The sequence below is a fragment of the Emiliania huxleyi genome, assembly GCF_000372725.1.
Source record: "Emiliania huxleyi CCMP1516 unplaced genomic scaffold EMIHUscaffold_57, whole genome shotgun sequence".
Classification (NCBI taxonomy): Eukaryota; Haptophyta; order Isochrysidales; family Noelaerhabdaceae; genus Emiliania; species Emiliania huxleyi.
This window is the reverse complement of record NW_005197722.1, coordinates 198,129-211,718: the sequence shown is the minus strand read 5'-3', so window position 1 is coordinate 211,718 and position 13,590 is coordinate 198,129. Positions and strand designations below refer to the sequence as shown.

General features: G+C 67.0%; 3 protein-coding genes across 3 annotated transcripts; 1 reads left to right on the top strand and 2 right to left on the bottom strand.

Moving 5' to 3' along the window:
* Positions 1-482: 482 nt before the first annotated feature.
* On the bottom strand, positions 483-2,225 carry EMIHUDRAFT_213335 (hypothetical protein; the record flags this gene model as incomplete). Its single annotated transcript, XM_005764986.1, has 3 exons — positions 483-503; positions 1,851-1,948; positions 2,162-2,225. 3 exons carry the CDS (start codon positions 2,223-2,225, stop codon positions 483-485), a joined length of 183 nt encoding a protein of 60 aa, XP_005765043.1.
* A 3,428-nt stretch (positions 2,226-5,653) lies between these two features.
* Positions 5,654-5,851, top strand: EMIHUDRAFT_59977 (hypothetical protein; the record flags this gene model as incomplete). Its single annotated transcript, XM_005764985.1, has 1 exon — positions 5,654-5,851. A coding segment is annotated over one exon (198 nt), but the record flags the coding sequence as incomplete, so codon positions are not given.
* Positions 5,852-11,426: 5,575 nt separating this feature from the next.
* On the bottom strand, positions 11,427-11,852 carry EMIHUDRAFT_213331 (hypothetical protein; the record flags this gene model as incomplete). Its single annotated transcript, XM_005764984.1, has 1 exon — positions 11,427-11,852. The coding sequence occupies one exon, from the start codon at positions 11,850-11,852 to the stop codon at positions 11,427-11,429; it is 426 nt and encodes a 141-aa protein (XP_005765041.1).
* Between the last annotated feature and the right edge of the window lie 1,738 nt (positions 11,853-13,590).

Here is a 13,590-nt window from a genome sequence, read left to right as displayed (position 1 = left end):
ACGCTGGCCTAGGGAAAGTAGCGATACGATCCAAGAGGGTTAGCTTTCAGCGCCAGTAGGTGGAGATCTGCGGTCCACCGAGTTCGGCCGCCTTTGGAGCCTGGCTTAGGTTACGAGCCGGCTTACATTTTGGAAGCGGAGCGTCCCTTTGATGGTGGGGGGGCCTCGTTTGCGGGTGCTTGGCCGCCGCCCCCCCCCCCTTCTCGCGCCGCTCCGCTCGTGGCCGCCGCGTCCCCTGTCAATCCCGCCGCCTCCCCTGTCATCCCGCCGCCCGCACCACCGCCGCCACCGCCTCGCGCCTCGCCGCCGCCGCCACCGACCGCCCTCCCCTACGCCGCTGAGCGCGGTGCAGGGGCGAGCCCCCGCTGCGCAGCCTCACCGCAGTGCACTGGGCTTTCCGCGCCCCTGACGATTAGTGAGGAGGTGGTGTTGCACAGCATGGAGCTCGGCGAGCGTTTAGCGAGCCCCTCAGCTAGTGTATGTTAAAGGCCTAGGTAGGCCGCCTAATCGAATCGCCCAAAGCGCTAGCGCTTGCGCTAGCGCAAGCTCGCACGGCCTCTCACGCCCCGCTGCTGCCCTGAGCTGCATGTGAGGGGCGGCCGTGGCGACAGCAGGTCCACCAGACGGGCGTCAAAGCTTGCCGTCGGCGTGCTGTCGTGGGGGGTGCCCGACACGCATTGAGAGGAGCCGAGTGCAGTGGCGAGCCAAAGGCTGCCTGGGTCACCAAGTGATAGCCCTTGCCAATTCTGAGCAGGGCTGTGCTTTGGTGGGGTTGTGTTTGAGCATGTGTGAAGTGGGAGTGCGTGCCGGCGGTGTCTGTGGCTGAAACGGGCGTGTGTGAGGCTGCAGAGCCGTGGTATGAGCCAGAGTGAGCTTCATCACCCAAGATAAGTGCGGTTTGGGACGGCTCAGGCTTGATACTGATGGGCCTGGGCCAGGAGAGCGACAGATAAGGCGAGGTGGTGAGCTGGGAAGCCGCTTTGTCGGCACCTGGACGTGTCGTGATGAGGTTTTGAGCGATAGCCGCAAATAGTACTTTTTGGCACTTCATATGCTAGTGCTATCCTGCCCTATGGGAGGCAGAGGGATGGGGGGAGGGGGGGGCAGAGATAAGGTGGGGTGAGACTGGGGAGGACCTCAGAGATCCTCCATGGGGGTGGGGTCCGGCTCGAAAAGGTCAAAGTGCTCACGATTCGCCCGCCGACACGCCGCTCGCGCGTCGTCGTGTGTGGCGTCGAGCGGGCGCCCTCGCCGGCCGCCACCCACGCTCCCTCCTAGCGCTGCCTCGCAGGCAGCGCCGAGCCTCGCGGGCACGCAGCCCCGCTCGGCGCTCTCAGCACGGCCTCCGCCGTCGCCTCGACTCGTCCCGTCAATTAGATATCAGGGCGTATGGGGTCAGTCATTCACCTTCCTGCCTCGAAAGGGCGGGGCTGTCCCGGGAAGCCGGGCAGTGTGACGCCGCCACCTTAAACCTCCCATACAACAAACACATGCGTACGTGTTTGAGGCTTCTTTCTCCTTCGGGCTGCTCCATCTCCTCGTCTCTTTCCCACCTAGGCGGGGCGGTGGTGGGGGGGGGGGGGGTGCGGTGCGGTGCGGTGTGTATGTGCGTGAAAGGCGTGTCGTGTCTGTGTCCCTTCTTGTCTCCTTTTAACGACTAGTCGAAAAAAAGAAGAAATCGTTTGAGCGGGCCCCATCGTTTGAGTCTGTGTCTGTGCGTGGGCCCTTCTTGTTTCCTTTAACAAGGCTAGCAAAAAAAAAGAAAAAATCCGCCGCCCTTTGAGGGATCCTTTGAGCGCCATGAGTACTGGGGTCCTCGCCCCCGAGGCTGTCCTCAACCCGCTCGCGACCGAGAACGTCTCGTTTTCGATCGGCGCCAACGCCGACACCCCAAAGCAGCGGCGGCGAGCCAGACGCAGCCCCTCCAAGCCGCCGGCGGCATCGTCGCCTGATGAGGCGCAGTTGTGGGAGACGCTGAACCCGGAGCAGCGAGCGATGTATGCCAAAATTCGGGGGGCACCCGGCGCTCCCACGTCCTTCGCGGCGGGTGCGGCCGCAGCCGCGGCCGCGGCCTCCACGCCGCCTCCGCCGGCCCGCCACCTGCCCATGTCGGTCGTGCCACCGCCGCCGCCCTTGCCGCCCACTCCTGCGTGGGGCACACCGGCGCCAGGCGGAGGCGCAGCAGGTCGCGTCGCGCGCGAGGAGGGGAGTGGCGGCGGCAGCATGACGCCCACCTCGGAAGGCGAGGCTGTTCCCATGTCTGTGGGGGGCCCTCCGCCAGCGGTGGAGTTGCAGACGCCGCAGCTGTCGACTCCCGTGCCCTCTCCTCCGACCCCCTCGTCGCACGGCACGGCGCGGGTCTCAGTCACGCCCTCGCCCTTCTCGTCCGAGGCCTTCGCGACCCCCTCCGAAGGGTCCGCCAGCGCCGGGTCGGCAGACAATATGCTCTTCACGTTGGGAGCGGAGGGGCCGGCCCCTGGCTCCGGCTCGTCAGGCCGCCGCGCGCAACGCCACCGCTCACGCGTGCTTCGCGGAGCTCCCACCACACCATCCTCGTCCTCCGCCGCCGCCGCGCCGGGGTTCATGTCCGGCCCGGCAGCCGCCCCACCGGGGCCGGGGCCGGGGCCGGCGCAGCCATTCGGTGGCTCAGACCCGGCGGCGAGCGGGGCGGGTGCGCACGAGGGGGGTGCGGCGGCACCACAGGTCCGCCATGCCGGAGCGGCGGGCGGCGAGTGGCGGCCTCCGCACGACGAGCCCTCGCAGCCCCACACGCCGCAGGGTGGCGGCGGCTGCTCGGGCGGCTTCACTATCGGCTCTGCGGGTGCGGCGGAGGCGTCGCCCGCGGGCCGCAAGGCGGGCAGCGCCAAGAGCCGCGCCTCCTCCAAGCTGCGCCAGCAGGGCGGCGCCGCGCAGAGGGGCCACCGGGAGGCTTTTGCTGCCGGTGCCGGCGCCAACCTCGCAAAGGGCTTGGGCGGGCTGAGCCTCGACGGCCGCGCCGCGCCTCCGTACCAGCGCGCCGCGCCCCCGCGCCCCACTGCGAGCATGCGCGAGATTGCGCTCGAATTCGACTCTGTCGAGGACCCGAAGCCTAGATGCTGGACCACATCTGACAATTCCACTTACACTCCACTCGCACGCCATAATCCACCTCTTCCCCTTTCTCCCCCAGCCTGTCGGCATTCGCTAGAGTGCCTTGCGCTTGAGCACGATGCTTGAATGGCACTTACATGCATGCGCACGTCGAGGTCGCAGGCAGTAGCACACAGTCTTCACGGTCCCGTCCCTCTTGTCGCCTTGACGCAGGATCCGCACCTCGTGGAGCGGCTGCACAAGGTGTGCAACGGCGCGCGCCTCTCGGCCGCCGAGTTTGCCAAGCGCTGGCGGAACTGGTCCGTTTCCGCGGGCCTGCGGGCGGTCACGTCGGCCACAATCGCGGAGTTCGAGTCGCTCCTCATCGGCGTGCCGCCCATGCCAGAGCCCTCGCAGCCTCACCCGCCTGCCTTTGGCGCGGCTGAAGGCGCCGGGGTTGGGCTGCCGCCGCAGCCGCAGCCAGAGCAGGTGCACCGGCGGCAGCAGCCGGAGCAGGCGAGGCAGCAGCCAGAGCGCATACCGCAGCGGTTCTTCGATCCGAAGCCGTTCGCACCCGCCCCCGGCCGACCAGACAACCCGTTTGCCGATTTCGTTGCCGCGGGGACAGCCCCGCCCCTCTTCAAAGCTCCGCCGCCGGCCGTGCCGGCCGAACCACCTGCCGTGCCACCGGCTATGCCCGCCGCGTCAGCGCCCGCTGGCGGCGGCAGCGGGGACGGAGGCGACGCCAGCTTCGCGATGGGCGCGGCGCCCGCGGAGAGCGGCCCATCCCCGCCCCGCCGGCAGCGGCACGCTCGCCGGCGCTCGTCCTTCTCGCCGCACAAGGCCACCGTGCCGCCCGTGCCGCCGGTGCCGGTGCCGCCCGCTGCCGCGCCGCCCACATCCACCGCCGCGCCGCCGAGCTTGGAGCGCTCCAGCTCGCTCGGCGCAGCCGACCGGGAGGGGGCGCCGCAGGTGGCTTCCGAGCGGAGCGGCGAGCAGGAGGCTGCGAGGTCGCCCGCATGGTCAGCAGCGGAGGAGCTCAAGGGACGCGGCAATGGAAAGTACGAGGCCAAGGACTATGCCGCCGCCCTCCAGTACTACCAGCGCGCCCTCGGTGCCCTCGGCGCACATCCGCTCTGCGAAGCCGCCACGGGCGGAGGCCGCGACCTAGTCGCCCCGGCGGCCACGGCGGCCGGCGCTGCTGCGGTGCGCTCCCGCGCCTCCAGCTACCACGCAAACTGCGCAGCTGCGCTCACGCAGCTTGGCAGGCTCTCCGAGGCGCTGCGCGAGTGCGACGCCGCGCTGCGCCTCGACGCCGCGCTGCCCAAGTCGCTGCTCCGTGCGGCGCATGTGTTCATGTCCCTCGGCGAGTATGTGCGCGCACGGGAGCTCTACGAGCGAGCGTCGCGCGCGGGAGCGACGGCGGATGGCGCCAACGGGCTGCGTATGTGCGGCGAGGCGGAGCAGGAGATGGGACGGGTGGGCTCCGAGCTCGCGGCCTTGCGGCGCGCCGGCGCGCAGTGCAAGTCGCGGCAGGCGTTCCGCGACCTCTCCTCGCGCCTCGAGGCGTCGTGCCTCCGCTGCGCGCACAATGAGGCGCTCAAGGCGCTCCGGGCCGAGCTCCTCGCGGCGGGAGGCGATTTTGGCGAGGCGCGCTCCATCTGCCTCGCCGCCATCGGCAAGCCCGACGCGTCGGGGCCGTCGCACGGTGAGGGCCTCCCGGGGCATGTCGCATGCGGGAGCGCGTCTCGCTCTGACGTGCATTGCCGCGGAACTAGGCGCGCTGTGGAGCTACACGCTCGGGAGGGTGCTGTACGATGCGGGCGACCTCGTTGGGGCGGAGGAGCGACTGAGCGAGGCGATGGCGCGGCCGGGCACGCCGGCGGCGGCCAAGCAGCTCCTCCGGCTCGCGCAGCGGCTGGAGGTGGAGCGGCAGGCGGGCAACGCCGCCTTCAAGCGGGGTGAGTGGGCGGCGGCCGCGGCGGGCTACACGCGGGGTCTGCAGCTCGACCCGAACAACGGACGCTTCAACGCGCTCCTCTATTGTAACCGCGCCGCCGCAAACGCGAGGCGCGATTCGCTGCTCGAGCAGGCGCCGCCGCCGCGAGGCGCGCACCGCATCTCGGGTGCGTCTCAGAGTCGTGCCGGGCTCTTCCCTAGGCGCTCTCCGACTGCAACATGGCGATCGTCCTCGACACGACGTACGCCAAGGCCTACCTCCGCCGCGCCGAGTTGCGGCTGCGCGTGGGCAAGAGGTGCGCTGTTCTCACACGGAGAGGTGGGTGCTTTGCTTGCCGCCATTTGCCACAGGCGGAGGGTCCGTCGCTGTAGGCAATTGGCGCTCGACGATTTTGGTCTTGCGCGGCGGCACGATCCGCGGGGCACGGTCGGCGCCGAGGCAGCGAAGCGCAGCGCGGAGGTTCGCGCCGCCGCTGCCGGCAGCTCGCATTCGCACGGCTACAGCGGCGGGTCGCGTTCGCAGCACGGCGGTTTCGCGGGCGGCGCCGGCCGCCCGGGCCACGGCGGCTATGGGTACGCGGGAAGCCGCGCGCCGCCGCCGGTGGAGAAGGAGCGCGAGCGGTGCCACTATGAGGTCCTCGAGATGAAGCCCGGCGCCAGCGCCGCCGAGCTCAAGCGGGCGTACCGCAAGTTGGCGCTCCAGCACCACCCAGACAAGAACAACGGCTCAGACACGGAGCGCGCCGCGGCGCAGAAGCGGTTCGTTGAGGTGCAGCGTTCGTACGACGTCCTCTCGGACGCGTCGGCGCGCGCGCGCTACGACGCCGAGCGATTGCGGCGCGGCCGCCGGCATGGCGGCTTTGGAGGCGGTTTTGGGGGCGGCTTTGCTGCGGAGGAGGAGCTCTTTGCCGGCTTCTACAGCCGGCGCTATCGGTGAAAGGGGGGAGGGGGCGGGGCGCATACGCGGCCCATGGCGAATTGGTGGCCATGTGCCAGCGCTTTTCAGCTTCGGTGTCCTGCTCCTGGTCTCGCGACTCATCGAGTCAGGGCGGTAGTGTTATCACAGCGAAAAAGAGGCTTTGTGCTGCTCGTGAACACACCTTAATGCTCCATGCTCGAGCCCATGCAAGGGACTCGATTCCCATGATCTCACAGGCCCAATTTGCATTCTCGAAAAACCCCAACCCAAGGCCCAAGCCCCAAGGGGGAGTGCCGCCTTAAGCGAGGACGGCATGGAGACTAGGGTGCCGCGGCAAACACCCACTCGAATGGGACACGAAATTCATACCCGACGAGCAACTAAATGAAGGAAACCTGATGGAGGCATACTACCACACACTGGGCAAATCGGCCGATTTCCCTCCCGCTAAATCATCACGGCCCCGTAACACCCTCCGCGCGCGGTCAAAGGCTTCCCAGGGCCGGTCCATGACATGAACCGATAGACACAAGCAAAAAAAACCGCACCTCTAAGCTCATCGGGCACCCCGAGGCCCATACGGCGTCCCGGCGGGCCCCGGCGGAGGTCCGGCGCGGCGCTCCAAATCCGCACTTCGCGAGCTTCTACGGGAGTTCACGCGGCCTCTCCGCCTCGTGAGGCACACCCCACACCCACCACGAGCCCTGGGGCCGTGGGCGGACCTTTGGCCGCGGCGTCCGGAGCTTTAGTCGTCGAACATCGGCCGCCAACTAGGCCGTCGAGCGAACGTGTCCGGAGAGGCTCTCGGATGGGTCCGGCAGCGGTCCCATGGACCCAGAAGCTCGCCCCGGCGGAGCACTCACGGCTCGACCCCCGCCCCTGGTCACCCAGACGTGCCCTTGGACAGCCGTAGGGGCTCGCATGACGACGTTGGCGCCCGCGACGACGCCCTCCCCGACGACGTCGCACATCTGGCAGACTACTCGGGCGCGGAGGCGCGGAGGATCACATGGTTTGGGACTCTGAGCGATGGCAGAGGCCTTTTACTGCAAACGAGGACGCCCCGCGAGGCCCCGTTGGCCGGGAGTGGTGAGTGGGACCATAAACAAGCACTATATCCCCTACCGCGACCAGCCCACACACAGCCCAAACCGCTGCCAAACCGGCCCTGGTCACGCAGGCGGGGAGCGGGCTGCCGGGGCGCCCAAACAGTCCCTCACGAACGTCACACGGGCCACCACGGCCGATAGCAATGGGACAATGGGCGGTGTCCAAGTACGCGAGAGGATTCGCAGTCACGAAAGGAGAAAACGGGCGGGTGCCACAGCTATATTACGCGGACGACGGCTCATTCATCACTGAGAGCACCGCGGACCTACAGGCGATATTCGACCTGAACTGGTACTTAATGAAAATGAGTGGCATGGCGGTCAAGGTCAAGGGAAAAGAAAAGACAGCATACATGGCAGTACGATACGAGAATGGGATCGCACGAAACATAGAAGGCGCGCCAATGCGACTCCTCGACGGGACGGAAATTCCACAGATACGGGCGCCATGCTCCGCAGGATCTGGATCTGCGCGCGGAGGCGCTTGATCTCCGCTTGCATCCCCGTGAGCTCGGCGTGGTCCGCCCGCCTCTCGGGCTTGTGGGACGCGCCGTCCAAGTCGACATAGCGATCTCCCTTGTCTGAGGGAAGATCGCCTTCCGTGTCTGCCTCTTTCCCCGCAGTCCGCCGCGGTGGGGTCGACGAGTCGCGACGTGAGGTGTACTTGCGCATCTCGTGCAGCGCCGGGGGCTCGCACGTGCGGAGGGCACGTCCCCCGGGCGCGATGCCCGCCCGGACACCGCCGCCCAGAGCAGCTGGCGTCAGGAGCGCTCGGCTCTGCAGTCGCGACCGCTCCCCCTCGGGTGCACCGCACGCCTCGTCGCTTAGCGGTGGCACGGGGTGCCGCTGCGCGCCGCAGTACCACTGCGTGCCGTGGTCTCGTGGCTCGTGGCGGGGATCGTGACCCGCGCCGAGGGTCTCCTTGGCGTCGTATGCCACGTGCATGCCTGCAGGAGCGTACGCCCCTGCAGTGCGAATCCTGGCTTGGCTCGCAACGCTCGCACTGCCGTCACGGTCCGGTGCTCCGCGGGACCATGTCCTCGGTGGGTCGTCCGACCCCATGGTTGTGTAGTTTGCCCCGGCGTTTTCCGCCGGTGCGTTCCTCGGGGCTCCCCGCGATAGGGAACCCACGGGCGATGTCGCAGCCCATGCCGCTGTATCCAGCCCTCGGTCGAGCTCGAGGTGCGTCCCCCACGGGTCCGCTCCGAGTCCGACCGGGCCGTTAGGCCAGTAGGATGTATAGTTCGCCTCGACGTTTCCCGTCGATGCGTTCCTCAGGGATCCCAGCGATTGGGAACCCACGGGCGATGCCGCAGGCCATGCCGCTGCATCTAACCCTTGGGGGTGGTCATGCCCGTGCGCCCCCTGGGGGTGCGACTCGGGCCAGTCCGGGTTGTTAGACCCGGAGGTTGCGTTGCTCATCGCATCGTCGTCCCCCGACGATGTGCTTCCCCAGGGCCCCCCTCGCAAGAGGCCAATAGGAGGAGGCGCGTCCCCTGGTATGGGCGCTACTCTCTCCACTGGAGGGTTCATTTCCACCCGCGGACTCGCTCCGTACGAGCTCGCTGTATGGGTAGTTTCGTTCGTCATGGACATGGGCCCACGCGCCACGCGCAGGCCGATTGCAGGGCTCCCCCACAACCACGCTGACCCCGCCTTCTGGGACCAACGACAGAGGTGAAACGACATTCGGCCCGCCGACACAATTCGACCACTGGACACAATGTCTAAATGCGGCGGAGGCCCATCTCGGGTTCCCTTCTCGATTCTCCGCGGGGTTCTGGTGCAATCACCTTCCCCCGCGACAGGGGAGGAGACGGAGGGGCGACACGCAGGAGGAGCGAAATCGCTAACGGCCCGAGCAGAGAGGGCGACGGCGGGGCACGAGGGAACAACGGAGACGCTACCGATGACGCGAACCGAGGCACGGACGACGGAGGGGACGGGGAGGGCGACAGCGACGTCGAGGTTGACGCAACCGTATCGAGAGCGCCACCCAAAAGGAGGCGGACAGCCATGGAGGTCACCGAATGGAGGGCGAACGGCACGATACGAAAAGGCAGGGCGAGGCGGATGGAGAAAGAAGTGCCGAGAAGGCCATGGTGGAGGGGAGGGACGGGAGGACGAAAGAAGGGCGAGGAGGACGAGCGGCCCGCACAGGCCGCGAGCAGACAGCGCCTGCTGGCCATCTCGAGACATTCGCAAAGAACGCTAGCTACATGGGAGGGCTTCGTGAAGGATGGATTGAAAAACATTCGAACAAAGAAGAGGCGACGGGAGGAACCGGCGGAGGATGCAGTGACGTGACACACACACACACACACACACACACACACACACACACACACACACACACACACACACACACACACACACACACACACACACACACACACACACACACACACCGCTCACCCACGCGCACTGGGCCTTGCACTTTGAATGCCGTGGGGCTCCTGTCGTCAGACGTGGAGACGCGAGGGCTGCCCCCCCTTGCCCCACCACCTCGTGTGTGTGGAGGGGTAGTCCCCCCCCATCCCCAGGGCCTCCAGGGCTCGCACCTCAACCTCTCAGGACTCCTATCTCCGCGTCGTCGGTCACGGTGCTCTCTCTTCTACTCCTCCCCTCTTCGTCCCTTCCCCACGTCTCGTTTACCGGCCCACGTGCTCCTGGACCTGCTTCTCGATGCGGCTCATGATGTTGGTCTTGATCTCGCCGGCCTTCTTGGTAAGCTCCCCCTCGAGCCACTTGAGGGCCGGGGAGTGCGCGGTGGATCCCTTGGCCTGCGCCGCCCGCACCGTCGCGCAGAGGAGCATCGAGCACTTCTTGTTCTTGCACGCCACGTAGCCTCCGGGCCTCGCCCTGTCTGCGCGCGACTGGTGGCACACCCGCGGGTTGATGTTGTTGGCCACGCTGTTGCTGACGCCGAACTTGGTCGCAATCTCCTTGATCTTGCAGGTCGCCTGCAGGCCCTTCGTCTTCTCGCACATTGCCTGTGGGGGGCGGAGGCTGTGTCTGTCGGCGCTGCGTGTGTTGGAGCTGTGCTGCGGGTGCTATCCCCCTTTCCCCTCTCTTGGTTCGCACCTCCGTGATCTCGTCAAGCGCGGTGAGGCTTGCCGCATCGAGCTCGGTCGTCGGGAGCTCGGCGTTCTTCTGCGCGATGCGTCGGGCCATGGCCTGGTCCATACCTGCGACTCGCTCGCGCTTCCTCGCCTCGAAGGCGCCGCGGGGGCAGTTTTGCGCGCATGCCCCGCGCTCGCTGCCTTCGATCGGCTTGATCCGCAGCATGCACACGTCGCAGTGGCGGGCGCTGATGCACTTGATGTGCACGTCGGTGTTAGCGATGTGCCCGCCGCCCCTGGAGGGGTACCGCGCGCCATGGATCACGCGGGTGATGTTGTGCACCGTGTAGCGCAGACTGCGCGGCATGACGGGCACGATGTCGAGGTTGGGGACGTTGTCCGTCGTGAGGAAGAGGCGGATCCAGCCCGTCTCCTCGGTCGTGTACGTGCCCGTGTTCTTGTCGTACACCTCCTCGGCGCGGATGAATCGGCACGTGTACTGCGTGCGGTGCAGGTCGTTCAGGGCCGAGAGGAAGGCGTCGAGGAAGGCGCTGATCTCGTCGCGGTTGTTGGGGATCCACGCGCGGTACTTGATCGTCTTCTCGGGCATGTGCTCCGCCGGGTCGAACACGGCCGTCTCGGCTCGAGCCGGACCTGTGTGCGGGGTTCCCTGTTTGGACCCTGTCTCTCACCTCCCGTGTCCCGGTCTCGTGAGCTGCGCGCCGCTCGCGAGCCCGTCGCCGCTGCGCACTGCTCCGCCGCCGCCTCCATCGTCAGGATCTCCACCGAGGCGAGCCAGTATTCGTCGGCGCCCTCCTCCGCGTTGGCGTTGTAGCACGTGACGAGCGCAACCCTCCCTCCCTCCGTCATCTTGCGGTAGGCCTCCTCGCACTTGGTGCTCATGATGACGACCGGGTGGCGCGTGCCGCCTGCGCCCTCGAGCTCGGTCGGGATCATCTGCGTCGCCTCGCTCTCCTCCTTGGTGAGGATCAGTCGCTTGCTGTTGTCCACTCCCTCTATCGGGTCGGTCACGGTGAGCCTCTGCTTGGTGGTCGCTCCTTGGATGCTCGTGGCGGGTCGCGGGAGGATCAGCGCCACCATGGTCGTGCCGCCAGTCTTTGCGATCCCCTCTCCCATCATCGTCTCGGTGTGCGACGTCATGTCGCGTTCTCGTCGGTGTGCGCTTCGAATGCCCGCCGCTGGGAGAAAAGAATTTTACAACAAAGCTCCCTCGCACAACACTGGGCACAGGACTGGGCACGGGACTGGCTCGCACTGGCACTAACACAGGTACACCACGGGAGCCGCCTAAGCGACTCCTGCGAGGGTGGCGAGGCACTTAGCTCCGTGCACCCGCCCACCCCCGCCACAGGCAAGCTCATTCACGACCTGCTCTGCGATGGCCGTGTGAAGAACGACTGAGATGCGCTGCTTCTGCAGCCCCAGCCAGCTCTTGGTGGTCCAAGTCACCTCATCGAGGTACTGGGCCCGCGTCAGCTTGTTCTGTAGCACGTCCGCCGCTCTCCGGAGGATCTCACGGACCCCCTTTCCGAACCCGCCGAACGATTCGAACAGCAGCAGCTGCACTTCGACGCCCTTGTCTTCCCTGGCGTAGCGATAGTCCCCGCCGTAGGACGGTATGCGGCGGTCGCCGCCCACCACCCTGCCCCCCCTGGTATGCCAGCGCCCAGTCCCTTGCCCTCTCTCGCCCTTGCTCTTCCTCTCCCCCTCCATGCCGCCCCCCCGGTACCCCTCCCCCTCCCCCCCCCCCTCCTCCTCTCCCCCCCCCTCTCCCTGCCCCCCATTTAAACAAAACAACTCTCTCTCACAGCAGACAGGCTCGACACAGGTGCGAACTGGCGCGTGCTAGTACTATCACCGGCACACCACCGGAGCCGCCTAAGCGACTCCGTTAAGAACGGCAATGCACTTAGCTCCGTGCACAATGCCGCTGTCCCCGCACGCTAGCTCGTTCACCGTCTGCCACGCCACGGCGGTGTGGAGAACGACAGACAAGCGCTGCATCTGCAGCCCGTGCCAGTTCTTGGTGGTCCATGTGACCTCATCGAGGTGCTGAGCGTGCGAAAGTTTGTTACTCAGCTGGTCCGCCGCCTGCCGAAGAATTCTGCGGACGCCGTCCCCGAAGCCGCCGAACGTCTCGAAGTCGAGCAAACGCAGGTCGCAATTCTTCTCCCGCGCGAACCGGTACTCGCCCTTCTCGTAGCGGGCCGTCACAGGTGCCCCCGCCTCCGCCTCCCCCTCACTCTCCCCCTCCTCCTCTTCCGCCGCCGCCGCCTCCGCCTCTGCATCCTCCGCCTCCCTCCCCCCCTCCCCCCCCCCTCCCGGCCGCGGCCATGCAGCATGCCCTAACACTAAGTCGAGCAGCGCCCGCTCGGTGTTGCCGAAGGCGACAAAAGCCCCCTTCCAGCCGAGCCGATCGCCACCCTTGCACGCAAGCGAGCTCGTCAGTTTCAAGTCGCCAACGAGGCGCACATGCCCAACGATCGAAAAAATAAATTTGATATTCGGGAGTGTTCATCGAAACTATAAGTGGGGTCCCACGTCCTCTCAACTGCATCTCCCGTGTGTGTCGGGCGGGGCGAGTCGGTCTGGCTCATGTTGTGGTGTTGGCGTCTGCGGGCCTCTGTGGTGTGGGCACTGGTGTTGGTCCCCATCTGTGTGTGTCCGGCTCCCACGGCGTGTTCAGTGTGCGTGTCCCTGTGTGTTAGTGATGGGTCGATCCCCGTACGCCCTGGCCCGGTCCCGCCCTCCCGTGTCGCCTTGTGTTCCGCTCGCGCGCGAGGGTCCATATTCCTTGCGCTCTCTCCTCTCTGTCTCTCTCCTCGTCGCGCGCGCCTTCCCTCCGGCTCTCTCCCGCGCACCTCGGTGCGCGGCCACGACACGCCGCCTCCTGCCACGGCGTCGTCCGCCTCCTCGTGTTGCACGGGTCGCGTCGGTCGCATTCCGCTGGATCTCCTCGCCGCGCGGCGCAGCCCGTGTCTCTCTTTTTCTATCCTCGTTGGTTCCTGTCGCGCCGCCGCTGCCTCGCCCCCGCTCGTCCGTCGCCGTTCCTCGCCGCCTACATCCCGGTCGCCGTGGTACTCATGTCCTATTCTCTCTGCTGCTTCTGCGCTGTCACCCTGCCCCTCATCTCCATGTCCCATCGCATCGCAGTGTCGCATCGCACTGCGCCTATGGCTTTCGGCTCTCGTGTAATGTTCGTGGCTGGCGTCGCACGCGCTGCTGATTCTCTCGCGCTCGCGCCTCTGTCCTCTCTGGTCTCCTCGCGGCGGCTTGGTGGCCTGTGTGCCCTCTCTCGCTGGTGCGGGTGCTCTAGTTTTCTGCGGCTTGCGGTGTGGGCGTTTTGCCTCGTTTCGATTCAATTTTCGCGCGAACCCACAAGCCTGTGGGCCGCTATCTGATGGCCTCCAGCCGGAGGCCCCATCTCGGACACCAGCCGGTGTGCCGAGGA